This window comes from Carcharhinus amblyrhynchos, chromosome 23 (assembly GCF_965287045.1).
Source record: "Carcharhinus amblyrhynchos chromosome 23, sCarAmb.v2.hapA, whole genome shotgun sequence".
Taxonomy (NCBI): domain Eukaryota; kingdom Metazoa; phylum Chordata; class Chondrichthyes; order Carcharhiniformes; family Carcharhinidae; genus Carcharhinus; species Carcharhinus amblyrhynchos.
Window position 1 is genome coordinate 7,388,420 of NC_137346.1, and position 26,310 is coordinate 7,414,729.

General features: G+C 44.6%; 1 protein-coding gene across 6 annotated transcripts in view; it reads right to left on the reverse strand.

The window, feature by feature from the left end:
- The window catches only part of trim37 (tripartite motif containing 37), a 121,125-nt gene continuing 94,815 nt past the window's right edge, over window positions 1–26,310 (reverse strand). For 5 of the 6 annotated variants that reach the window (XM_080210441.1, XM_080210446.1, XM_080210445.1 and 2 more), the window contains 2 exons: window positions 17,143–17,200; window positions 1–2,873 (listed from right to left, as the gene is read on the reverse strand). In XM_080210441.1, coding sequence (XP_080066567.1) covers window position 2,873; window positions 17,143–17,200 — 59 coding nt within the window. In that variant the 3' untranslated portion in view covers window positions 1–2,872. The remainder of the gene's footprint in view (window positions 2,874–17,142; window positions 17,201–26,310) is intronic. The other variant, XM_080210444.1, reaches the window with a different exon arrangement.

Consider the following 26,310-nt stretch of genomic DNA (forward strand, 5'->3'; position numbering starts at 1 on the left):
CTTTCAGTTTTATTAACAAAAAAAGTGCAGAAATGTGATGATGTAAACAAGAGAGACAGTATTTAAAAAGCAAACACTGAATACACATTACAAATAAACCACAGCTTTCTAAACAGTGCTTCACAGTACAAGGTACATCACATTCAGATAGAACGTCACCATGCATCGCAGAGACAAGAGTTCAGGACTGTACAGTTTCTTACTACATGGATTAGACTGTCAGCAATGATTTACAAAAGGTAGTGTTGTTCAAGCTGTATGTGTTGTCAATGGGAGAAGCTCCCCCAAAGCACAGCACTGAAGATGATTTTGTCAGAAACTACAGTCTCAAAACATGTTTAAAAAACTGAACTTAAAAGATTAGACACAGTTAAAAGCACAATATAGGATTTTTTTTTGCTGGGGTGGGGGGAGCGGGGAGGAGGAGGTGTGCAGAATGACAGCAAGAGGCTGCATCCAGAGCAAATCGTCAGCCACAACGCATCAGTATTCAATGAGAAAACTTGTGAACACAGGAAATATTTTTCATAAAAAGTCAGCCAATACCCAAGCAGGTCAGGTGAAGAGAGATAAGTGGGGTCAAGGATCCCCACACAGATCTAAGTCTTTTGTTCTCGCATACTGCCTGACCCAGATAGAAAATGCTGGAAATACTTGCTTACTCCAGCAGCCATTAGTTCATTCTTAGTGATATGCAATACTTCACTTTGGTACAATTAAAAATAATGATACACAATGGGAAAATAAAATCCTTTAGGTTCCAAGCTCTTCAAGAACAAATTGATAACGCAATTCATTTGTAAGTGCGGCTATTAAGAAAGTATTGGGAGTAGGGGAGACATCTAAAACATGCAGATCTCAATTAATGTAACAATTTCTCCCAATAGAAAGGCGCCAGTTCTTTAACCAGCAGCTTTGAAAATTTAGCTACAAATCTCTGGAGAATTCCCAGAGGAAGACAGTGGTTTGCATTGCTGAGGTACATCTACGTAACAAAAAGGAACACCACAAAATGATTACTGACGTAAGGAAAGCATTCGACAGGAAAGTGTACATTCGTGGGTCGTACAAAGTAGCTGTTCCAAAGCAGGAGACAAATAAATAAACACAGTATTTAGGTGGAAAATAAATTAATGTGAAGTAATTTTGTTGGAATCTTAGCTCCATCCTTTAACCATAAATCTCTAAGTCAGCAAATGGGGAGGGGATGCAACGGTAAGGCATTCTCAACTTTGATACAGTATACTCCATTTTAGGTGCAAAAACACCTGGAGTTATTGCTCCTATATTACTCCTAACCGCCTGGCCAGGTGGTGTTGGGCAATCTGACCCCGGATACAATGGTGTCAGATTGCAGGAGAATTGCTCCTCGGAAATATTTTACACACAGTATCACCATGCATCAGAGCCACAATTTGATGATCATAACCATGTCAATGACAAGGAGAATAGTAACTGCTGCTTACTAAGATCAGAGTTACAGCATGACTTAGCAATGCAGGCAGTCAGTGGGAATGGCCTGTTCAAACACAGGCACCTAACAGTAATTAAGCACAATGGGATTACAGTGTTCAGGTAATTTTCCTCAAATACACATTAGGTCAAAAGACAAAGCCGAAAGCTTGGACATGCATAATTCAAATTTACTATGTTGAGCAAAGTACTATTTGTTTAGCCTATCATTCCATGTTCACTGCACAAGAGATAGGGAAACATAACCCTTCACTATGAATGTCCCTCATTATGAATCTAATGTGGTCACAGCATGCATGAATTAGAGTCGTCTTCTATTAACCAGTAATATCCACCTATTTCTTTATTAGTTAGGTTTATTAGTCACTTAGTCCATTCGCACAGGATATTTTACAACACTAAACCAACAGCAGACAGACATGTAGCGGTTGGAGGCCCATATAAAAGACATTCCCAAGAGGCACTGTTCAGTTAGGGCAATGCATCCATACTTCTCACATGGCAACATCCCAATTTCAGCCGTTTGTTGAGGGCTAGCATTAGGCTGCCTGCTTGCTACTGAGTCCAAACAATGGGAGTTAGAGGCAGAAAGGAATTGCTTTCCCAAGAACATTGACCCACACACATCTACCTGCAAAATACAACTTATCCTACCAAGAGTTGAACAAATAGACATTTTATGAAAGAAGTCAAGCAGATTGCTTGAGAAAGGTGTTGTGCCTTGCTTGAGATAGAATACTTGGAATGGACAGCTCTCCAATTAATCAGGTGAGAACACCAATAAGCCAATGTTCAGAATGTTAATGCCACGACTGGTCTATTGGCTGCACCAACACGAGTTTACAGTTTGTGGCATTTAACATGTAACCAGCCAGCTGCTGGTGTCGTGTGTGCTTGGAAAGTGGCCTCAAGTAGATGACTCACCCTCTCCCACTACGCTTTGGTGAACATACTCACGTGGATTGTTGCAATGCACACTCATTGTCTATTGCTAAACCGTTTGAGTGAGTGAATTTGTTCAGATGATGCAGCTCAAATCCTGAAAACACATTCTGGAAGGGCTGTTTTATGAAAGGTTTGTGGTCGGTTGTAGCCTTGGCCATCCTTGAAGGGAACGTCCAGCCACGGGTGGATTTAGACTGCACCAGAATAGCTGAGACCCACTCTGATCATTGACGATGGGAGAAAATAAAAATTCAGTGCTAAAGTTTACTGGGATCTTGCTGCATCTACATACAGCCAGCGTAGCGCATGAGTAACAGACAAGTGTGAATGTCACATGGGATGTTACAGGTTATTTCCTTTATCCTACTTATTAAAAGATGGACAAATTCCTTCAGCATTCTCTTTCATGCTTTCACTGAAATTTGGATAAAAAATATCTTCAAGTCCCACAGGATCTGTGGAGAAAAAAAAATCAATGGCAAATGATTAACTGTTCAAAATTTCCTTCCAGTCTGTTGAAGTGGCATCATTGCAGTCCTCCAACAAGATGCAACTGCAAAAATTCAACCTTAGATTTCCTCCTCTCTGCAAAGGAGCAACCCCGTACTCCCCCCAAACTGAGTGCTGCACCAAGAGTGGAGAGAGGATATCCAGCACAATGGACAACTCTTCCAGCAGACATCTTTGATCTTAGTAAAATGCATGCTGGGATCTATATATTCAATGTATTTTAGGGGAGTGTGTGTGTGTGTGTGAACGTATTTCCTTCACACATATTATATAAATAGATTTATAAATTAGATACATTTATAAACTAGATAAATAGATGTATTTTAGAAGGAAATACCATTTTGCCAGGTAAGTTTGTCTAAGTTTACACGCATAAAAAATACAGCAAAGACAATGGAGAAATTCAAAAACAAGGATGGAAAGAGATGCTGTTAGAGCAGGAGACAATGCAGGTCAGCAAGCACACAGGCAATGGATGAACAGAACTTGGTATGAGTTACGATACCTTGAATGAGCTCAAACGCGTGGAGCGTGGCAGATAGGAGGCTCCTAGAGAGCAATAAAAGCAGTATTTCAGCATCAGATGGAATAAGGCAGTGGGGATGATGGGTGTTAATATAGAGCAAGTCAAGGGCTGGTGATAGAGGGGATATTGGGTTGGAAGCTCAGCACATGGTCAAAAAGGGCAAAGATAGGGAACGGGCCAGTTCAATGCCATCAGGAACTTGCGAATGGAGTTCATAACAAGGGCAGAAATTTAGGTTAATCTTGAACTGAGTGAAAGATAAGCCAGACAGTGCATAGTGGCGGAGTTGATAGATATGATGAGGCTGGCTTGCATGCAGAGTGTTTTTTTTTGACTGGAGTCATCAAGGGGCAGCATGTAGATGAGAAATAGGCAGGGGTAAAGGATTGATCCTTGGGGGACTCTGGAGGTGAGAACACATTGTAGAACATTCACTGGGTGTGACTGACAAAGGGTGGAACTTGGCAGGAATTAAGATATTAGTAGTGGTATTTTGAATGTAAAAGATGGAGATCAGCAGGAGAGCCATGTCAAATCTGGAGGGAACAAATGCATTGTGTGAGCAGTCCCACTGAGCTGAACGTGGAGTGAGACATGTGGAGGTCAGTGTGATCCACTGTGCAAACGATTCCAGATAGAATGAGAACGAGGAGCTGGGATACTGCCTTATGGTAACTTTGATCACATACAAATTAGGAGCAGGGGTAGGCATTTTAGCCTTTCAAGCCTACAGTATCATTCTAGTCTCTCCCACAACTGGAAACATCCTTTCAGCATCCACCCTGTCAAGCGTAGGGTTGACAGGATTAAGGAAGTGAATGGGAAAGTTAAGGAGAGGGTACAGGTAAGGGAAGAGGCCGAGGATGTCCCAATAATAGAGGGAGTAGGGGGCGTGAGTATGGTTGGTGGCGTTATGGCAAATAGGGTCCAGGTGAAGGCTGGGATGAAAGCGCTTTATCTGAATGCACGAAGCATTCGGAATAAAGTGGATGAGCTGGTGGCGCAGATCGACACAAATGGATACGATCTGGTGGCCATTACAGAGACGTGGCTGCAGGGTGACAGGGACTGGGAGCTGAATGTACAGGGCTATCAAGTGTTTAGGAAGGATAGGCAGGAGGGAAAAGGGGGGGGCGTAGCTCTGCTGATTAAGGATAGCATCACGGTGGTAGCAAGGGATGATATTGGAGCCAAGGAGCAGAGGGTGGAATCGTTGTGGGAGGAGATTAGGAACAGCAAAGGGAGGAAGACGCTGGTGGGTGTCGTCTATAGGCCCCCGAATAATGATCTGGGAGGTGGGGCGGGCTGTTAACGCGCAAATAAGTGCGGCGTGCAGGATGGGACGGCCGTAGTTATGGGGGATTTCAATCTGCATATTGATTGGTCGACGCATGTTGGACGCAGGGGGCTCGAGGAAGAGTTCTTGGAATGCTGCCAGGATAGTTTCCTTGAACAGTGTGTGTTGGAGCCGACGAGGGAGCGAGCTATCTTGGATCTGGTGCTATGTAATGAGGCGGCTAGAATTAGGGACCTTGTGGTGAAGGATCCTCTTGGGGAGAGTGATCATTGTATGGTGGAGTTTCTGGTGCAGATGGAGGAGGAGAAAGTGGGTTCCCGGACACGTGTCCTTTGTTTGAATAGAGGGGAGTACGGTAGGATGAAAGAAGAATTGGCGAATGTGGACTGGGGGAGCGCGTTGGAGGGAGGGTCTGTTGAGGAGCAGTGGAGGATCTTTAAGGAGATCTTTCTTGGTGCTCAGCGGAAATTTATTCCGATGGTCAAAAAGGATAGTAGGAGGAGAGGTAATAAGCCTTGGATAACGAAGGAGGTGAAGGAAAATGTTAAATTAAAAGCGGAGGAATTTAGAGTAGCTAAGAGTAGTGGGCGAGAAGAGGATTGGGAGAGGTTTAAATGTCAACAAAGATTGACAAAGAAGTTGATAAAGAAGGGTAGGAGAAACTATGAAGCTGGGCTAGCGCTTAATATAAAAAAGGATAGCAAGAGTTTTTATAAATATATAAAAAGGAAGAGGCTGGCTAGGGTGAACGTTGGTCCTTTAGAGGATGAGAAAGGGGACCTAGTAGTAGGGGATGGGGATATGGCTAAGGTATTGAATAACTTTTTTGTTTCTGTCTTCACGGAGGAGGACGTGAATAATTTGCCGGGTGTTAGCGATGGAAAGGTGGTAGGACTGGAGGGTCTTAATGACATTACTGTTACTAGAGAGGTGGTGCTCAACAGACTGGAGGGGCTGATTGTGGACAAGTCCCCAGGACCGGATGGAATGCATCCGAGGGTTCTGAAAGAAATGGCGGAAGTGATAGTGGATGCCTTGGTGGTTATTTTCCAGACGTCGCTGGATTCCGGGGAAGTGGCGGATGATTGGAAAACGGCTAATGTTACGCCGTTGTTTAAGAAGGGTGCTAGGCAAAAGGCGGGGAATTATAGGCTGGTTAGTTTAACGTCTGTGGTAGGTAAAATGTTAGAATCTGTCATTAAGGAGGAAATTGCGAGGCGTCTTGAAGGGAATTGCTTGATAGAGCAGACGCAGCACGGTTTCATTAAAGGGAAGTCGTGTCTGACAAATTTGCTGGAGTTCTATGAGGATGTGTCTAGGGCGGTGGATAGAGGAGAGCCGGTGGATGTGGTCTTTCTAGATTTTCAGAAGGCGTTTGACAAAGTACCTCACAAGAGGTTATTGCAGAAGGTCGAGGGACATGGAGTTGGGGGTGGGGTGTTAGCGTGGATAGAGGATTGGTTGTCAAATAGGAGGCAGAGAGTGGGGGGGGTCAACGGGTGCTATTCGGATTGGCGGATGGTGACTAGTGGAGTGCCCCAGGGGTCGGTGCTGGGGCCTCAGCTTTTTACCATTTATATAGATGATCTGGAGGAGGGAACCGAGTGTAGGGTGTCGAAATTTGCTGATGACACCAAGATTGGGGGAACGGCAAATTGTGCGGAGGGTGTGGAGAGTCTGCAGAAGGATCTAGATAGGCTGGGCAAATGGGCCAGGAAATGGCAAATGGAATTTAATGTTGGCAAGTGTGAGGTGGTCCACTTTGGTAGGAAGAATGGTAGGAAGGACTATTACTTACGGGGCGAAAAACTGCAGCAGGCGGCGGTGCAGAGGGACCTCGGGGTCCTTGTGCATGAGTCACAAAAACCCAGCTTGCAGGTGCAGCAGGTGGTCAGGAAGGCGACTGGGATGCTGGCCTTCATAGCGAGGGGGATTGAATATAAAAGTAGGGAGGTCTTGCTGCAGCTGTATAGGGCATTGGTGAGGCCGCAGCTGGAGTACTGTGTGCAGTTTTGGGCGCCGCACCTGCGCAAAGATATTTTGGCCTTGGAGGGAGTGCAGAGGAGGTTTACTAGGCTGATGCCGGAGTTGAGGGGGTTGAGCTATGAGGAGAGGCTGAATAAACTAGGCTTGTACTCGTTAGAGTTTAGAAGAATGAGGGGAGATCTCATTGAGACGTATAAGATGATGAATGGGATTGATAGGATAGAGGTGGAGAGACTCTTCCCGCTCAAAAAAGACAGTAGGACTAGGGGGCACAGCCTCAAGATAAAAGGGGGGCGGTTTAGAACGGAGTTGAGGAGGAACTTCTTCACTCAAAGGGTGGTGAATCTCTGGAATTCTCTGCCCGTTGAAGTGGTGGAGGCTGCCTCGCTAAATATTTTTAAGACGCGGGTTGATGGGTTTTTGATAAGAGAGGGGATTAAGGGTTATGGGGAGAGGGCAGGAAAGTGGAACTGAGCCACGACAGATCAGCCATGATCTTATTGAATGGCGGGGCAGGCTCGAAGGGCTGGATGGCCTACTCCTGCTCCTATTTCTTATGTTCTTAAGTCCCATCAGGATCTTGTATCTTTCAATGAGATCACTTCTCATTCTTCTAAACTTCAATGCAGACAGACCCAGCCTATCCAACTCTTCCCCATAAGATAACATCCCCATCCCAGGTATCAAGTAGGTGAATCTTCTCTGAACGGCTTCTGATGCATTTATATCCTTTCTTAAACAAAAAGACCAAAACTGTACACAGTACTCCAGACGTGGACTCACCAACACCTTGTACAGCTGTAGCAAAACATCCCTATAGGCAATCAACTTTACAACATTCAACAAATGGCACATAATATTTTTTTATAAGTTGATACTCTTTAAATTTATGATTTTCTAACTTCACACCAGCCATCTTTCATGTTTTTATGTAACACACAGTATCTTTATACCCTTAAATGCAGCCTCGTCTGAAACAGAGTCACTCTTCACTCACCAAGCCTTAACTGCAGACCAGAAAGTTGAATCAACGTGCAGTTACTGGCTGGTTGTGGGGTTCAGTCAGCTTTGAAGAACAGCTGCTGTGGCCCACTAGCACCATGCTGTCCGGCTGAGCTCAAAAGTGGAGAATGGTTTTTAGTGAATAATTTTGGTGTGACAAAACTTGGGGCTTTTCTGCACCAGAGGGTGCTAGCCAGGCTGGAGCCAAAACCAAAGTAGGCTACAACTTGAGGGGGCTTCAGGCAGAGGTCTGAATGCGTTGGGATAACTGTCTAAAAACCTCAGGTAATCAGATTGTAATTTTCCAGTAAAAATGCTGCCTTGCCTAATTGATAGAGCCAATTCCCCATTTTTACATGCATTTATCCTGCTAACCCCTGACAAGGGGGCAATTTAGCACGGACAATCTACCTAACCTGCACATCTTTGGATTGTGGGAGGGAGCTGGAACACCCAGAGGAAACCCACACGGGGAGGACTTGCAAACTCCACACAGTCGTCCAACTGGAATTGAAGCCAAGTCCTTAATGCCCTGGGGGTTACGATTGACCAGAAACTGAGCTGGACTAACCATATAATTACTGTGGTTACCATATAATTACTGTGGTTACAAGAGCAGTTCAGAGGCCTGTAATTTTGAGATGAATAACTTGTCCCTCAATTTCCCAAAGCTTGCTCATCACCCAAAAGGCACAAGTCAGGACTGTGATGGAATACTCTCCACTTGCTTGGATGGGTGCAGCTCCAACAATAAGTAGTTCACATCCATCCAGGACAAAGCAGCCTGCTTGAGGCAACCCCATCCACAAACATTCACTCCCTCCACTACCAACACACAGTGGCAGCAGCATGTACATCTACAAGATGCACTGCAGGAACTCAAGGCTCCTTAGACAGCACCTTCCAAACCCACCACTTCTACCATCTAGAAAGACAAGGACAGCAGATGCACGGGAACACCACTACCTACAAGTTCCCCTCCAAGTCACCCACCATCCCAATAAAACAACACCAGTAAGGCAAAGAGGAGAGCTCACCAATCAGCAAAGGCAGAGCTTCAAAGATAAGGCAGCAAGAGAAGGCCGGGAAAAGAAGCCCGAGAAAGGAATCTCGAATCCAAGGACTGAATACACCTCCTTGAAACACCTACCAAGTGTGTAAATCAAAGATGTGGCTCTGACACTTGGCTCATCAGCCACACAAGGACCCACAGAACCCATGACCAGTGACAGTTTCTTAGGGTGGACATTCATACTCTTCAGCGAGTGATCACTGAAAAAGAGGCCGATTATGAATTCTCCTGTTTCAGACTAAAGACCTCCATTTATCTGCACTATATATAGAAGTTTTTACAGCTGCTTTTTTATTACTCACATGTTTGCTCACATACTCTACTTTCCCCTCAATCAATCTTTGTCCTCCCTTGCAGAATTCTGAACTGAACCCAATCCTCAGGCTTGCTACTTTTTCTAGCAACTTTATACGACTCCCCTTTGCATCTAATACTATCCTTAATTTATTTTGTAAGCCACGGTTGGACTGCTTTTCTTGTATCTTTTCATTCCAGAAAGGGATGCAGAAGAATTAGAGGGGACACGAAGAAAAACTGTTTTACACAGAGGATGATGGGTGTCTGGAATTTGTTACCTGAGCTGGTGGTGGAGACAGAGATCCTAAATCCATTTAAAAAGTAGCTGGATCTGCACCTTCAATGCTGCAAGTTGCAGGGCTACGGGCCATGTGCAGGAAGATGGTATTAGAAATGGCACCTGGGTGTCTTTGAGTCACATGACAAGATGGGCTAAATAGCCCCCTCTGTGTGGTATAATTTCTCTAGCGTAACTGCTGCAATGCGTACATTTGTTTCTTAAATAATAGCAATTGTTTATCCACCATCCTGCCTTTTAATGAAGTTCCCCAATCTATCTTAGCAACTCATGTTTTTGTCGTTTCCTTTGTTTAGATTTAAAGCTCTGGTTTCAGATCGGATTCCTTCATTTTCCATCCCAATAAGAATTCTATCACGTCACTGCTTCCTAAGGACAGTGCACAATTATTAATTAACTGCTTCTCATTGAATAGTATGTTCCCTCGTTGGTCCTTTAACAGACTGGTCTAAAAAACCCATCTTGAATGCACTCTAGAAATGCATCTGCTAATTGTTGCTAAATTTGATTTACCCAATCTATTTGTAGTTTAAAGGCACCCTTGTTACACACATTGAATTTCCTGTTTAATACCATCCCCTACATTACCAGTAATGTTTGGAGGTCTATAGAATATTTTCCACCCCTTATTGCTTCTTAGCAATGGACTCTACATCTAGATTTTGAGCCAATATTTTCTCAGTACTGTAGCAATTTCGTCCTTAAACACAACCACCCCACCTTATTTCCCTTTTAGTCTGCCCTTTCTAAATATTGAATACACTTGGGTATTGTGACAGTGCTGTGCCTTTAGCAATGTATTTTAACCATGTTTCTCTACAGGATGTTTTAGCAGTCCCTGGGATTTTGCCGGCACCATGTTGTCTGCAGCCAGTGTCCTTTATTGTTACTAAAGCAGTTTAATTGACATGGTTTTAATCTGAACTAATGTAGTGTTGTTTCAGTGTTCCCCTGGGATGGTGGAGTAGAGTTTGAATGGGGGTGATTGACAGGGTATGTCACTTGACTGGGGACAGCAATGCTTCAAAGAGAAGCTCAGTTTTAGTTTTTTTTCCAGAAGCTGTGAAAGGCAGCAGTATTCTTTCCTTCTCTGGTGATGGCGATTTTGTTGTCTTGGTGGTTGATTTTGGAAGCTGCCAGAGACTGGATTTATCTTGAGGTTTTGCTGTTTGGAGAATATATCCTTTTCTGAAAACCGCTGCTGGGTTCATTGTCTAGAAGTGTTTTTGTCAACATACTTGTTTTTGTGCTAACTAATGCTGAAGGACGACGTCTGTGGGATGTTGTTTTAATTTGGAACAACAGGTAGTTAACTGTTGAGTTATACTGTGTCATGTCTTAAGTCTAGTAATTGGTAAAAGTTATGCTAATTCTTTTTGTTATATGCTAACTGCACGCTTGGAGTATGAAAAGCTGGGAATGGAATTAAAAAGTAGAACCGACAAGGTGGTTATCTCTGGATTACTACCTGAACCGAGTGCAGACGGGCGTAGGGTTGATAGGATTAAGGAAGTGAATGGGTGGCTCAGGGATTGGTGTGGGAGGAATGGGTTTGAATTTATGGGGCATTGGCATCAGTATTGGGGTAGGTGGGACCTGTTCGGGCGGGATGGGGTTGGTCTGAACCGTGCTGGGACCAGAGTCCTGGCGAATCGTGTAAAGAGGACTGTAGACAGGGCTTTAAACTAATTAGGGGGGGGGAGGGTGCAAGGGTAGGTGACATTACGAGGCCTAAAATTAAGGAGAGAGTACAGATAAGGGTAGAGGCCGAGGATGTCCCAATAATAAAGGGAGGAGGGGGCGTGAGTATGGTTGGTGGCGTTCCGGCAAATAGGGTCCAGGTGAAGGCTGGGATGAAGGCACTTTATCTGAATGCACGAAGCATTCGGAATAAAGTGCATGAGCTGGTGGCGCAGATCAGTACAAATGGATATGATCTGGTGGCCATTACAGAGACGTGGCTGCAAGGTGACAGGGACTGGGAGCTGAATGTCCAGGGGTATCAAGTGTTTAGGAAGGATAGGCAGGAGGAAAAAGGGGGGGGGGCGTAGCTCTGCTGATTAAGGATAGCATCAGGGTGGTAGCAAGGGATGATATTGGAGCCAAAGAGCAGAAAGTGGAATCGTTGTCGGTAGAGATTAGGAACAGCAAAGGGAGGAAGACGCTGGTGGGTGTCGTCTATAGGCCCCCGAATAATCATCTGGAGGTGGGGCGGGCTGTTAACGCGCAAATAAGTGCGGCGTGCAGGAATGGGACGGCCGTAATTATGGGGGATTTCAATCTACATATTGATTGGTCGACCCATGTTGGACGCGGTGGACTTGAGGAGTAGTTCTTGGAATGCTGCCGGGAAAGTTTCCTTGAACAGTGTGTGTTGGAGCTGACGAGGGAGCGAGCTATCTTGGATCTGGTGTTATGTAATGAGGCGGGTAGAATTAGGGACCTTGCGGTGAAGGATCCTCTTGGGGAGAGCGATCATTGTATGGTGGAGTTTCTGGTGCAGATGGAGGAGGAGAAAGTGGACTCCCGGACACGCGTCCTTTGTTTGAACAGAGGGGAGTATGGTAGGATAAGAGAAGAATTGGCGAATGTGGACTGGGGGAGCGCGTTGGAAGGTAGGTCTGCTGAGGAGCAGTGGAGGATCTTCAAGGAGATCTTTCTTGGTGCTCAGCAGAAATTTATTCCGATGGTCAAAGAGGACCGTAGGAGGAGAAGTAATAAGCCGTGGATAACGAAGGAGGTGAAGGAAAGTGTTAAATTAAAAGCGGAGGCGTTTAGAGTAGCTAAGAGTAGTGGGCGAGAAGAGGATTGGAAGAGGTTTAAATGTCAACAAAGATTGACAAAGAAGTTGATAAAGAAGGGTAGGAGAAACTATGAAGCTGGGCTAGCGCTTAATATAAAAAAGGATAGCAAGAGTTTTTATAAATATATAAAAAGGAAGAGGCTGGCTAGGGTGAACGTTGGACCCTTAGAGGATGAGAAGGGGGACTTAGTGGTAGGGGATGGGGAAATGGCTGAGGTCTTGAATAACATTTTTGTTTCGGTCTTCACGGAGGAGGACGTGAATAATTTCCGGGTGTTAGAGATGGAAAGGTGGTAGGACTGGAGGGTCTCAATGACATTATTGTTACTAGAGAGGCGGTGCTCGACAGACTGGAGGGGCTGATTGTGGACAAGTCCCCAGGACCGGACGGAATGCATCCGAGGGTTCTGAAAGAAATGGCAGAGGTGATATTGGATGCCTTGGTGGTTATTTTCCAAACGTCGCTGGATTCTGGGGAAGTGCCGGAAGATTGGAAAAAGGCTAATGTTACGCCGTTGTTTAAGAAGGGTGCCAGGCAAAAGGCAGGGAATTATAGGCCGGTTAGTTTAACGTCCATTGTAGGTAAAATGTTAGAATCCGTCATCAAGGAGGAAATAGCGAGGCATCTTGAGGGGAATTGCTTGATAGAGCAGATGCAGCACGGTTTCGTTAAGGGGAAGTCGTGTCTGACAAATTTATTGGAGTTCTATGAGGATGTGTCTAGGGCGGTGGATAGAGGAGAGCCAGTGGATGTGGTCTTTCTTGATTTTCAGAAGGCGTTTGACAAGGTACCTCACAAGAGGTTATTGCAGAAGGTCAGGGGACATGGAGTTGGGGGTAGGGTGTTAGCGTGGATAGAGGATTGGTTGTCAAATAGGAGGCAGAGAGTGGGGGTCAATGGGTGCTATTCGGATTGGCGGTTGGTGACTAGTGGAGTGCCCCAGGGGTTGGTGCTGGGGCCTCAGCTATTTACCATTTATATAGATGATCTGGAGGAGGGAACCGAGTGTAAGGTGTCGAAATTTGCTGATGACACCAAGATTGGTGGAACGGCAAATTGCGCGGAGGGTGTGGAGAGTCTACAGAAGGATCTAGATAGGCTGGGCGAATGGGCCAGGAACTGGCAAATGGAATTTAATGTTGGCAAGTGTGAGGTGGTCCACTTTGGTAGGAATAATGGTAGGAAGGATTACTACTTACGTGGCGAAAAACTGCAGCAGGCGACGGTGCAGAGGGACCTCGGGGTCCTTGTGCATGAGTTGCAAAAACCCAGCTTGCAGGTGCAGCAGGTGGTCAGGAAGGCTAATGGAATGCTGGCGTTCATAGCGAGGGGGATTGAATATAAAAGTAGGGAGGTCTTGCTGCGGCCATATAAGGCATCGGTGAGGCCGCAGCTGGAGTACTGTGTGCAGTTTTGGGCGCCGCACTTACGCAAGGATATTTTGGCCTTGGAGGGAGTGCAGAGGAGGTTTACTAGGCTGATGCCGGAGTTGAGGGGGTTGAGCTATGAGGAGAGGCTGAATAAACTAGGCTTGTACTCGTTAGAGTTTAGAAGAATGAGGGGAGATCTCATTGAGACATATATGATGAATGGGATGGATAGGATAGAGGTGGGGAGACTCTTCCCGCTCAAAAAAGACAGTAGGACTAGGGGGCACAGCCTCAAGATAAAGGGGGGGGGCAGTTTAGAACGGAGTTGAGGAGGAACTTCTTCACTCAAAGGGTGGTGAATCTCTGGAATTCTCTGCCCGTTGAAGTGGTGGAGGCTACCTCGCTAAATATTTTTAAGATGCGGGTTGATGGGTTTTTGATAAGAGAGGGGATTAAGGGTTATGGGGAGAGGGCAGGAATGTGGAACTGAGCCACGACAGATCAGCCATGATCTTATTGAATGGCGGGGCAGGCTCGAAGGGCTAGATGGCCTACTCCTGCTCCTATTTTTTATGTTCTTAAATAAACTGTTCGATAAAAGCTTTCTAGTGGGTCACTTGAATCATACGTGGAGTGAAACATCTTATCCTCCCCAATGCTAAAATCAAATGTAAAACTTAAGTTCTAGGCTAACTTCACAAAATATCTTGGAGTGAAAATATTCAGTTTCCAGCCATTGGTTATCCTGCTAGCATATCATTTGTGTATACCAATTTGCGCTTACCATTTTACACTTCTGTACTATGGTCCTATTTGCTGCTCGACTGTTTCCTCTGCCTTCCATTTTTGCTTTCTGCTTCATTTTTCACTTCTATCTTTGTTTTTCTCTCGTGTCCTCTTGCTCAGGTTCCCTCCCTAAGAATCTTTGAAGGCCTGTTTTTTAAAAGTTTACTTCCTACTTCCCTATATTCGGCTTTCAGGACCTCATCCCTTATTACCCATGTTTGTACCAATACGGACCACAACCTCTAGCTGTTCACCCTTCTCTTTCAGGATGTCTTCCAGCTGCTTTGAGGCACCAGGAAGACAACATGCCATTCAAGTGTGTTGTCCCACAGTCATAAGAACATAAGAAATAGGAGCAGGAGTAGGCCATCTAGCCCTTCGAGCCTGCCCTGCCATTCAATAAGATCATGGCTGATCTGTCGTGGCTCAGTTCCACATTCCCGCCCTCTCCCCATAACCCTTAATCCCCTCTCTTATCAAAACTCCATCAACCCGTGTCTTAAAAATATTTAGCGAGGCAGCCTCCACCACTTCAACGGGCAGAGAATTCCAGAGATTCACCACCCTTTGAGTGAACAAGTTCCTCCTCAACTCCGTTCTAAACCGCCCCCCCTTTATCTTGAGGCTGTGCCCCCTAGTCCTACTGTCCTTTCTGAGCGGGAAGAGTCTCCCCACCTCTATCCTATCCATCCCATTCATCATCTTATATGTCTCAATGAGATCTCCCCTCATTCTTCTAAACTCTAACGAGTACAAGCCTAGTTTATTCAGCCTCTCCTCATAGCTCAACCCCCTCGACTTCGGTATCAGCCTAGTAAATCTCCTCTGCACTCCCTCCAAGGCCAAAACATCCTTGCGTAAGTGTGGCGACCAAAACTGCACACAGTACTCCAGCTGCGGCCTCACCAATGCCCTATACAGCTCAGAGAAACTTGCATCTGTTTCCCCCTTATGATAGAACCCAACCCACCCCCCCCAATGCAGTCGAGCCACATGTGGCTCCTCCATTCCCCTGGTGCAGCTGTGCCACATGTAGTGCCATGGACCTGGCTCTTGCTGTATTCCCCCAACAAACCACCTCTCCCAGTAATCCAAAATGGAAAAACTGTTAGAGTGGGAGATGGACTCTGGATTCCTGCACTACCTGTCTAGTGCTTTTGCTATCTGAAATCATTCTTTTCTCCTGTGTGCTCTTTACTGTGTGCAGTGACCATGTCACTGCACGTGCTAACCACAAAAATCTCATCCTTGTCAGCACTAAAATTAAAGTCTATTTATTAGTCTTAAGTAAGGCTTACATTAATGCTGCAATAAAGTTAGTGAAATTCCCCTAGTCACCACACTCCGACGCCTGTTCGGGTCAATACATCTAACCAGCACGTCTTTCAGACTGTGGGAGCAAACCAGAGCACCTGGAGGAAACCCACATAAACACAGGAGTATATGCAAACACTACATAATGACCCAAGCCAGGAATTGAACCTGGGTCCCTGGCGCTGTGAGGCAGCAGTGCTAACCACTGTGCCACCGTGCTGCCCACGGTGTGACTCCAGTCATAACTCCAGCTCCGAAACACGAATTTCAAACAGCCATAGCTGGAGAAACCTCCTGCGCACATGGTCACCTTAGATACTAAAATGTCTTTGATTTCCCACATTGCACAGGAGAATTCCTAGTGGCCCAGCTGCCCTGTCATGACTAGCCCTTAAAACAATTCCCATTACTTCCTCTAGTTTAGAGTATGTTATGGACAGCAAATCCTACTTACCAAGGCTGCTGCAGCTTTTTGGGGCAAGTAGAAAAGGAAAGGATCACCTGGCTTCCTTCTCACCAAACTCCCCTGGTCGTCAAACTGTCATACTCCAGTGCAAACCAAGCTGCACTTTAAAAATGTCTACTTTTATATTCATCTAGTCTCTGGAAACCTGCTTAAGCCAGTTATCTGATTAACTAGCTGCAGCAGAGCCTGAAATCAGTGGGGATAGTGGGGAAAAGGGAGTAATTTTAAAGCTATAACTAACTCACCTTCATCCAACCCAAAGAGCAACTTTTAGTGAATTGCTAAATTATAGAAGGACTGACATTTGATAGAAATTAACTCTTAAATTACCTCATTCATCAAGCACTTAGTGCAGACAATGGCATGGAGAATCAGAAAGGCACTTCAAACATCATCTCACATGGTGGGGCAGGATGAAAAATGGAGTGGTCACCAATTTAGCAGATAAGGGAAAGAATGTAGCAGAACGGATGGTCTCAACACAGTGACAAAGAAGCACTCCTGCTGCTGGTGATGAAAATGCAGGGGAGAGAGCTTAAAGCTATTGATAGTGGGGAAAAGGGAGTAATTTTTAGATTCCAGAAAGATCTTGGGAGTAGCGAGCAGGAAGCAGCTTTGGTATTTGAGAATAGGATCCAATAGTGTTTGGAGACCCAGCCAACTGTGTGTTAAATGTTCAATTTTGTGTACCTTAAACTTGAACAATAGGATCTCAGCAAGTGGAACAACCAGAGTGAATTAGTAAGGGTTTTACAGGAGACAAGGGCACCAAAAAAGGTGTGGGTGTGACTGAGAAGTACTTTGCATAGTGAACAGTGTTCAAAGCCTTGGCAGTCATTATAAAATGTGCTGGATGGGGCGCAGGGTAGTGGTGGCTTCACTTTGAAATCTTTAAAACATGAAATATCAGTGCCGGTTTTTTCTTCAGTATATTGGATTCTATTGGGTATGACATATGGAGGTCAAAATGAACCCAGAAGGTTTCTGTTCACTTACCATTCTTTTGTTTCTTCATTGATAAAATTGGTGCTTCCAGAATTGCCCAAATCACCTGCTTAAAAATAAAACATACACTGCATAGATTTTGATCTTCCTCTTTTGTAGGCATCAAATTAATCATTTATGAGGCTAGCAATGAGGGAAATGGGTCATCGGTTCTCCTGTGGTTTGCACACGGCTGTTAAATTGACTGGTTGGAGGCACATCCCTTGGGCAGCGATCCAAGGTCACTACCAAAGACTCTAGTTACTCAATCAATAGCTGCAAAGATGTTAACCCTTACATTGCAACATTCACACAAAGTGCTGAAATTGCTAGGAATTAAGTGTCCTTTCTCTCTCCGTCCCAGGCCAGCTATACTCCCGCTCCCATCAGTACGCTATAGCTCTCAATAGCAGCTGCTCTCAATCATAGTGGAGCAAATTGACATGGAAGTTCCCTCTTTTCATACTACCCTGCCTGATAAACAGCATTGTAGACAGTAGTCCAAGGGACTGTTGCACACATTTAATATAATTCTCCTTTTGTTGCCTTAGCTTCACAATTTTTATTTTCTTCCCTTTCAGCCCATGAAGGTGTTAAATGTTCTACAGCTATCAAGTGTCATTTTAACTTTGTCCAAGTGGCTGTTAATCATTTGTGAAGCTTCATGGTGAATATCACCTAGCCATTTGAGTGCTAGGGGTGCTACAAAATAAGCCCAATCCTGTCCTCACCCACATTCATTCATACTTCTCAACAGGGGCAACTGAATCAATATCCTGGAGCATGAACCATGGTCTGGAATATAAAGAGCAACTGGTAGAACCCCTATTAACAACTCCTGCCCTCCCCAACTGAAATCATCTCACACAGCATGACCCAAGATCCAATGGTAGACCTCCAGGACTCTGCAGTGTCACTGGATAAAGCAGCCAGGCAATTCTATTGAAGGTGGATTTACTGAGTAGTGAATGTCACTGGCACTTGGATATTGCAAAAGCAGCTGTGACATCTATGAACATATTGAAATGTTTTCACAAATGCGATTAAAGTTTTCAGGAAAGGTGGCTAGGAAAGACAGCTGGGGTAAGGAAAGACCAAAGGAAAATGTCCAAAACAATCCAGTGGATCATTATCACTACAAAGCGTGGAGTGTTAGTACAAGTGTGAAACATTAATATGAGTGGTGAGAATTTGTGAAAGTCAATTCATTCAAGTCTAATGAAAGGATGTCCAAATATTTTAGGCTTTGCTGACTGCAAAGTCTGTCTGTAAACCTTTTTGTCATGGGAGACTTGGGAGTCATACAAGAATTTAATTTAATGTTCCAATAATTCATTTACATCAGATCTGCACAGTAATTTAGGATTCATCTGAGGCAAACACCAAAAAGAAAATACTTTCCAAACCTCCAACACAAAAAATTCAAACAGGAGAAAGTAACGAGCAAGAAAGATAGCTCAAATTGGACCACGCTATGGGGACATGATGGCTGAGTGGCAAGGTCACTGAACTAATAATCTTGAGGTCCAGGCTAGTGCTCTGGGGACGTGGGCTCAAATCCCACACCACAGCAGCTGCTGGGATTTATCTTCACAATTTTTATTTTCTCCCCTTTCTGCCCAAGTGTTAAGTGTTCTACAGGTATCAAGTGTCATTTTAACTTTGTCCAAGTCAGTTAATAAAATCTGGAGTATAAACCCAGTGTTAGTAACAGATACAGCATACTGATGTTGTGGGGCGCAACAACAACATGGAGATGTCATGTGAAGGTTGGAATAGAAATAGCAATCAGGTTTATTGTAGAGACATTCACTGTACAAGGTTATGATCTCTACGATCCACAAACCTTCGGAAAACCCAATGTCATGGAGTGACCGCATGATTATTGTCTTAAAGGGACCCTGCCACAACACACACTATCCTGAATATATAACACCCTTTTATTTCAATACCACAATGACAAATGATTAGTGTTTATACATGACTTCAAAAGTATTCTCTATGTTAGGCTATGCAACATTATAAACAATAAAAATCAATTGGAAAAGCAACCTGGAGGATGTTGATTCCTCGCTAGTTGTACATGCCATCCTGGTGGTGGAGAAGTCGATGGAATCAATCACTGAGGAGATGACTGAGAATTTGGAAAGACAAAGCTCAATCTACCATTGTCAGCATGGTTTTACGAAGGGCAAGTGTGCTTGACAAACTTGAGTTCTTTGAGGGCATAACCAGCAAGGTGGATAATGAGGAACCTGTGGATGTGGTATATCTAGACTTTCAAAGGCGTTTTACAAGGTGCCACATAAAAAACAGATCCAGAACATGAGATCATAGGGGATTGAGGGTAGCAAACTAGTTTGGATTGACAATTGGCTGACTGACAAAAAGCAAGGAGTCAGGATAAATGGGTTCCTTCTCTGGCTGGCAAAATATAACTAGTGGGGTGCCACAGGGGTCAGTCTTCAGGCCTCAACTGTTTACAATCTATATAAATGATCTGCAAGCAGGGAGAGAGTGTAACACAGCAAAATATATTGGAGGGTCAGTCACAAGGGGACATAGGTTCAAAGCGAGGGGCAAGAGGTTTGGCGGATTGAGGAAAAACATTTTTACTCAAAGGGTGGTGACAGTCTGAAACGCGCTGCACTGCCTGGGAGAGTGGTAGAGGCGGGTTGCCTCACATCCTTTAAAAAGCATCAGGATGAGCACTTGGTACATCATAACATTCAAGGCTATGGGCCAAGTGCCAGTAGATGGGATTAGATAGGAGTTCACGTGTTTCTAATGTATTGGCACAGACTTGATAGGCCAAAGGGCCTTTTCTGAGCGGTATGATTCAATGAACATTTGCAGATGATACTAAAATAGGTGAGAAAGCAGGCTGATATAAAGATTTTACAGACAGATATAGATAGGCTAGGAGAATGGGCCATAATATGGCAGAGAGTTTAATGTAGATAAGTGTGAGGTTATCCATTTTGGCAGAAAAAAATAGAAGGCAAATTACTACCTAAATGAAAAGCAGATTCAAAAATGTGTCTGGGCAGAGGGATCTGGGTGACTGTGTTCATGAATCACAGGAAGTCGGTATGCAGGTGCAGCATGTAATAAAGGCAAATCGGATATTGCAAAAAGATTGGAGTATAAAAGAGGAAGAGTGTTGTTGCAATTATATAGGGTGTTGGTGAGACCACATCTGCAGTAGTGTGTCTAGTTTCGGTCTCCTTATTTCAGGAAGGATGTGGCGTTATTGGAGGCAGTTCAGAGGAGACTGACTCCAGGGATGAAAGGGTTGACGAATGAGGAGAGATTAAACAGTGTGGGCTTATACTCGGAATTCAGAAGGATGAGAGGGGATCTGATTGAGGTATAAAAAAATTATAAAAAGGAGGGATGGATAGAGAAATGTAGACCAAATGTTTTCTCTTATGGGGCAATCTTGAACGAGAGATCACAGGTATAGGTTGAGAAGCAGTAGATTTAAAACTCAGAGTAACTACTCGCAGAGGATGGGGAATTTGCGGAACTTGCTGCCCCATTCTGCAGTGGAGTCTAAATTGTTGAATGATTTCAAAAAAAAAAAACATTTCTTTTTAAAAGGGATAAAGGGATTTGGGGAAACAGATGGGGAGGTGGACTGGAGACCAGGGAGAAAACAGCTGTGATTGGATTGAATGGCAGAGCAGGCTCGAAGAGTTGAATTTACCTACTTCTGTTCCTAATTCCTATGTTCCCGTGTAAGGAATTTAGCTGTGGCCCATCCTAGATGTGGTCAGGGGCTTCTGTAGATATCCCTCATCTTGGAGGGGTCTCAGTATCACTCACAATGGGGGAACCAACAACAGCAACAGGACCACCAGTTATTTTGGGCTCATCTGTGGTTACAGGTCCAAATCAGGGGCTAGAGATGGAGGTTCATCTTGAGGCAATTCTTTCAAACCACTACATGACTCTAGCTACTGATCGGCTTGGTACCTCCAAACCAGTTCATCTTTGGTTTGAACTGTTTGAGCTGGGACCAGTTCTTGTCAAGACAATTACCAGTATCCACTTTTTACTCATTCTCCTTGGTGAAACATGCATCGCTTAGCATCCACTTGTCTCCTGGCAATTCACTCCACTATCGCCAATGTTACTTGGGGCATTAAAAGACTAAAACACTGTTTCCAGCTTCCTCTTCTTGAATAAGAACGTGGGGAGCTTGGTGTTGTCGCATGGGGAGTATTTCTGTAGGATGCCAAAAGGCTATTAAGAATTTGGGTTAACAATCCTTGGTCTCAAGATGTTTTCATTGAGTGTTTCAGGGATTGTACAAATCTTTTAGCTAACCCATTAGAAGGTGAATAAGGGGGTGCTGATTTGATATGTTGAATACAACTCACTGAGGTAATCTTCAATTTCTTGTGAAGTAAACTGTGAATCATTGTCAGTGACAATTTGTTCTGGTTCATCAAACCTTGAAGATCAGAGATTCTCAATGGTTTGCTTAGTGATGCGTGGATTTTATCCTGACAACTTCTGGCCACTTGAGAACAAATGTTAATTATGACCAAGCACAAGTAACCCTCAAATGGACCAGTGAATTCAATATGTAAGCTTTCCCATGGTACTTTAAACTATTCCCACTGTGACAACAGTGGTGAATTCCTCACACGAGCACATAACTGGCACTGTCCAGCTTTTTTCCTCTGTCTGGGGATCAAGTCCTGGCCAAAAGTAACTTTGAGCAAGTTCCTTCATGCAGACTGTGCCAGGGTGCCCTTCATGCAGTTACTCCAACAATTTTTGCCACAAGGAGGAACAATTATTGATTCTCCACAAGCATCCACCCTGGACTGTCAACTCAAGCTTCCCTGACACACATGCTTTTAGATTAGGATGCGTTCCAGTTATCCTTCCCTTCATATCCATCACCACCCCCATGATAGGATCATTGCTGGTATACCTTTGGACTTGCGATGATATCACAGGTACATTACCTATTTGGGAAAATGTTGGGAACACCGCTTAGTGGTACATAACCAGCAAGCAAAGGCAAACATGACAATACATCTGTATTAGCGCAGCTCTCTGACTGTTGTTACTTTGTCATACAAATGTGCTGACAAGATCAGACCATCACTGCAATCTATTCACACTGAATGAAGGCATACCTTTATATGGCCCAAAAATGGTTAATGGTCTGTTAATAAGGCGAAACGTGACCATACAGGACTCTCCTGAAGGTTAAACGTGAAGAACGACTGCCCCTAGAGTGAAGTGTCAGAAGTTGTAATGGCAATTATGGATTAAAATGAACTTCTACAAAGCGTCCTTAACTGCCTTGTATGCTTCCTCGAATTCATGTGTCCAACGCCAAACTGTTTACATAAGAACATAAGAACTAGGAGCTGTGTGTTAGCATTGCTTCTAGATTCTTGCAATGTTCCTGTTTACTTGCACCGGCAATCAGAATATTGTCGAGCTAACATTGTAGCCCGGGTAAACCATTTGATCCATTGACAGTTGAAATAAAGCAGGTGCCAACGTTATAGCAAAAAGGTAATCTTTGGTAGCTGAAAAGGCCTGTAAGGTTGCAATTCAGCTGCAACCTTCATTTGTAAATAAGGCTGTGATAGGCATTCCAAGATTGACCTACAGTGCAGAAAGAGGCCCTTCGGCCCATCAAGCCTGTACCAACCATAATCCCAACCAGGCCCTACCCCTATGCATTTACCCGGCTGGTCCTACTGTCACTTGGGGGGCAATTTAGCACGGCCAATCAATCTAACCTGCACATCTTTGGAATCTTGCTAAACTTCTGCCCACCTGATAGCCCTGCAAACAAATCCTCAACCAAAGGATATGGCAACTGGTCTCCACATAACATCGGATTGATTATTTTAAAATCACCACAGATGCAAACTGTACCATGTTGTTTCATGACAGGCACTATGGGTGTGGCCCAGTCACTTGCAGTAACAGGTTCTAACACAAGTGTTAACAAGTTGCAGCAACTCAGGTTCAACCTTTGGACAAATTGCATATGGCACTGCCCTTGCCTCAAGATTGTTTGGTTGGCTATTTGGCTTGATGAGTTTTACTTGAACTTCTTCCCTTGAGCTGTGCGTGACTTTGAATACACATCTGTCCAGGGTGTGCTGTAGGGTACCGTAGGTCTGTCATTGTATCAACCAATCTATTTGCAGCGCTCCAATCAAGCTCAATCTTCTCCAGCCAAGGTTGACCAAAGAAAGCTGGGAAATTTCCTTGGGCCATATGGAGAGGCAACTCTACCATTGGTCCATTCAACTTACCAGGATGCTGCCTGGTTTGGAGGGTAGGTATTATGAGGAAAGGTTGAGGGAGCTGGGGCTTTTCTCTTTAGAGTGGAGGAGGATGAGAGGCAACTTAGAGGTTTATAAGATGAAAAGGGGGATAGATAGAGTGGACGCTTAGAGACTATTTCCTCGGGTGGATGTAGCTGTTACTAGGGGACATAACTATAAGGTTCATGGTGGGAGATATAGGAGGGATGTCCGAGGTAGATTCTTCACTCAGAGTGATCGGGGTGTGGAATACACTGCCTGCTGTGATAGTGGAGTCAGACACTTTAGGAAGCGGTTATTGGATAGGCACATGGAGCACACCAGAATGACAGGGAGTGAGATAGCTTGATCTTGGGTTTGGACATAGCTCGACACAACATTGAGGGCCAAAGGGCCTGTACTGCGCTATGTTTCTATGTTTTCTATGTAACTCTATTTTAACGATGATGTAACCTTTCAATGGCACAACTTCTTCTGTATATGTCTTCAAGATTACATTTGCTGGCTTTAAAAGGAAGATGCTTTAATTTCTGACGTGCTGTTTTGGAAATAAAGATAAGGCAGCGCCTTCCATTTTGACAGGTTGTCCATTCAGCATAGGGATTACCCAGATTCAGATTCACCTCGAATTGACAATAGTTTCAACCTTAGCTCGTCAGTGTCAATAAGGTGAAATGATCTAGCTGGTCTGAGGAATTGCACGATCTCCTGTGGGACTGCTTTGATGTCGAGATACTGGCGTTGAACTGGGGTAAAACACAGTAAGTAGTCTCACAACACCAGATTAAAGTCCAACAGGTTTATTTGATGGTAAATGCCACAAGCTTTCGGAACACACTGTTCCTTCGTCAGGTCAGTGGAGAGTTCTGTTCAGAAACAGGGCATATAAAAGGCACACACAGTTTACAGAATACTGATTAGAATGCGAGTCTTTACAGCTAATCTGCTATTCAAGTCTTAAAAGTGCAGATAATGTGAGTGGAGATAGCATTAAGCATAGGTTAAAGAGATGTGTATTGTCTCCAGACAGCACAGTAAATGAGATGTTGCAAGTCCAGGCAAGTCATGGGGGTTACAGATAGTGTGACATGAACCCAAGATCCCAGTTAAGGCCATCCTCATGTGTGTGGAACTTGGCTCTCAGTTTCTGCTCAGTATGTGACGTGTACCTGGTTCTCATGTGAGATGATCCGGCATGTCTTGCAGAGGTTGCTGTAGCAAGGTTGTGTGATGTTGGTAGTTTGCTGCAGACTACCCAGCCTTCAGGAGGACAGTGACCACAGTACCACACAATCCTGCCACAGCAACCTCTGCAAGACATGCCAGATCATCGACATGGATGCCATCATCTCACGCGAGAACACCATCCACCAGGTGCGCACACATACTCTTGCAACTTGGCCAACGTTGTCTAGTTAATACGCTGCAGGAAAGGATGTCCTGAAGCATGGTACATTGAGGAGACCGTGCAGATGCTACGACAACGGATGAATGAACACCGCTCGACAATCACCAGGCAAGACTGTTCCCTTCTTGTTGGCGAACACTTCAGCGGTCACGGGCATTCAGCCTCTGATCTTCGGGTAAACATTCTCCAAGGCAGCCTTCACGACATACGACAGCGCAGAGTCGCTGAGCAGAAACTGATAGCCAAGTTCCGCACACGAGGATGGCCTTAACCGGGATCTTGGGTTCATGTCACACTATCTGTAACCCCCATGACTTGCCTGAACTTGCAACATCTCATTTACTGTGCTGTCTGGAGACAATACACATCTCTTTAACCTATGCTTAATGCTATCGCCACTCACATTGTCTGCACCTTTAAGACTCGAACAGCAGATTAGCTGTAAAGACTCGCATTCTAATCCGTATTCTGTAAACTGTCTGTGCCTTTATATGCCGTTTCTGAACAGAACTCTCCACACACCTGATGAAGGAACAGCATGTTCCGAAAGCTTGCGGCGTTTACTATCAAATAAACCTGTTGGACTTTAATCTGGTGTTGGGACACTTCGGACTGCTTCGAGTCATGAACTGGTAAATATTTAAAAACTCTGCAACCAGCCTGAATGAGTACGCCACTACAATAACTGACTTCATTAGGAAATGTTTAGAAGACCGTGTGCCAAAGAAGCAAATCCATGTTTCCCCCAACCATGGATGGGTAGGGATATGCACTGCTTGCTAAGATCCAGGTCTGAAGCATTCAAGTCAGGTGCCGCTGATCTATATAAGACAGACAGATAAGATCTACGGAGATCCAAAGATACCAAAAGGCAATACCAGACCAAGTTAGAGTCCCAGGTTAGCCATATGGACTCTCACTATGGCAAGGTCTGCAAGGCTACAAGATAAAGGCATGTAGAATTGCCGGCACCAATGCATCCCTCCAAGGCTTGCCTACTGTTGCAACTGGTTCACAGCAGACCCATCTCCTGGCTCCACATTCAACCCCTGGAACACCTAGATAAAAAAGACACCTATGTCAGCCTCCTATTTATTAACTAACGCTCAGCCTTCAACACCATTATTCCTACTCACATGAAGAGGCAACATTCTGAAAACTGGTATTATTTCTACAAAACTCATTTCCAAATGCTGGGGTCCAGGGCTCGGCTCCTCCTTCTGCAACTGGATCCTAGACTTCCTAACTCTCAGACACCATCAGTAAGGACAGACAACACCACCTCCTCCGTGATCACCCTCAGCACTGGTGTCCCATAAGGCTACGCCCTCAGCCCTTACTGTACACCCTCAGCCCCTTATTGTACTCCTGACACACCTATGGCAATGAGTCCAAATTCCCCTCCAACTCTACTTTCAAGTATGCCGGTGACACCACTGTATGATGAGACGGAGTACAGAA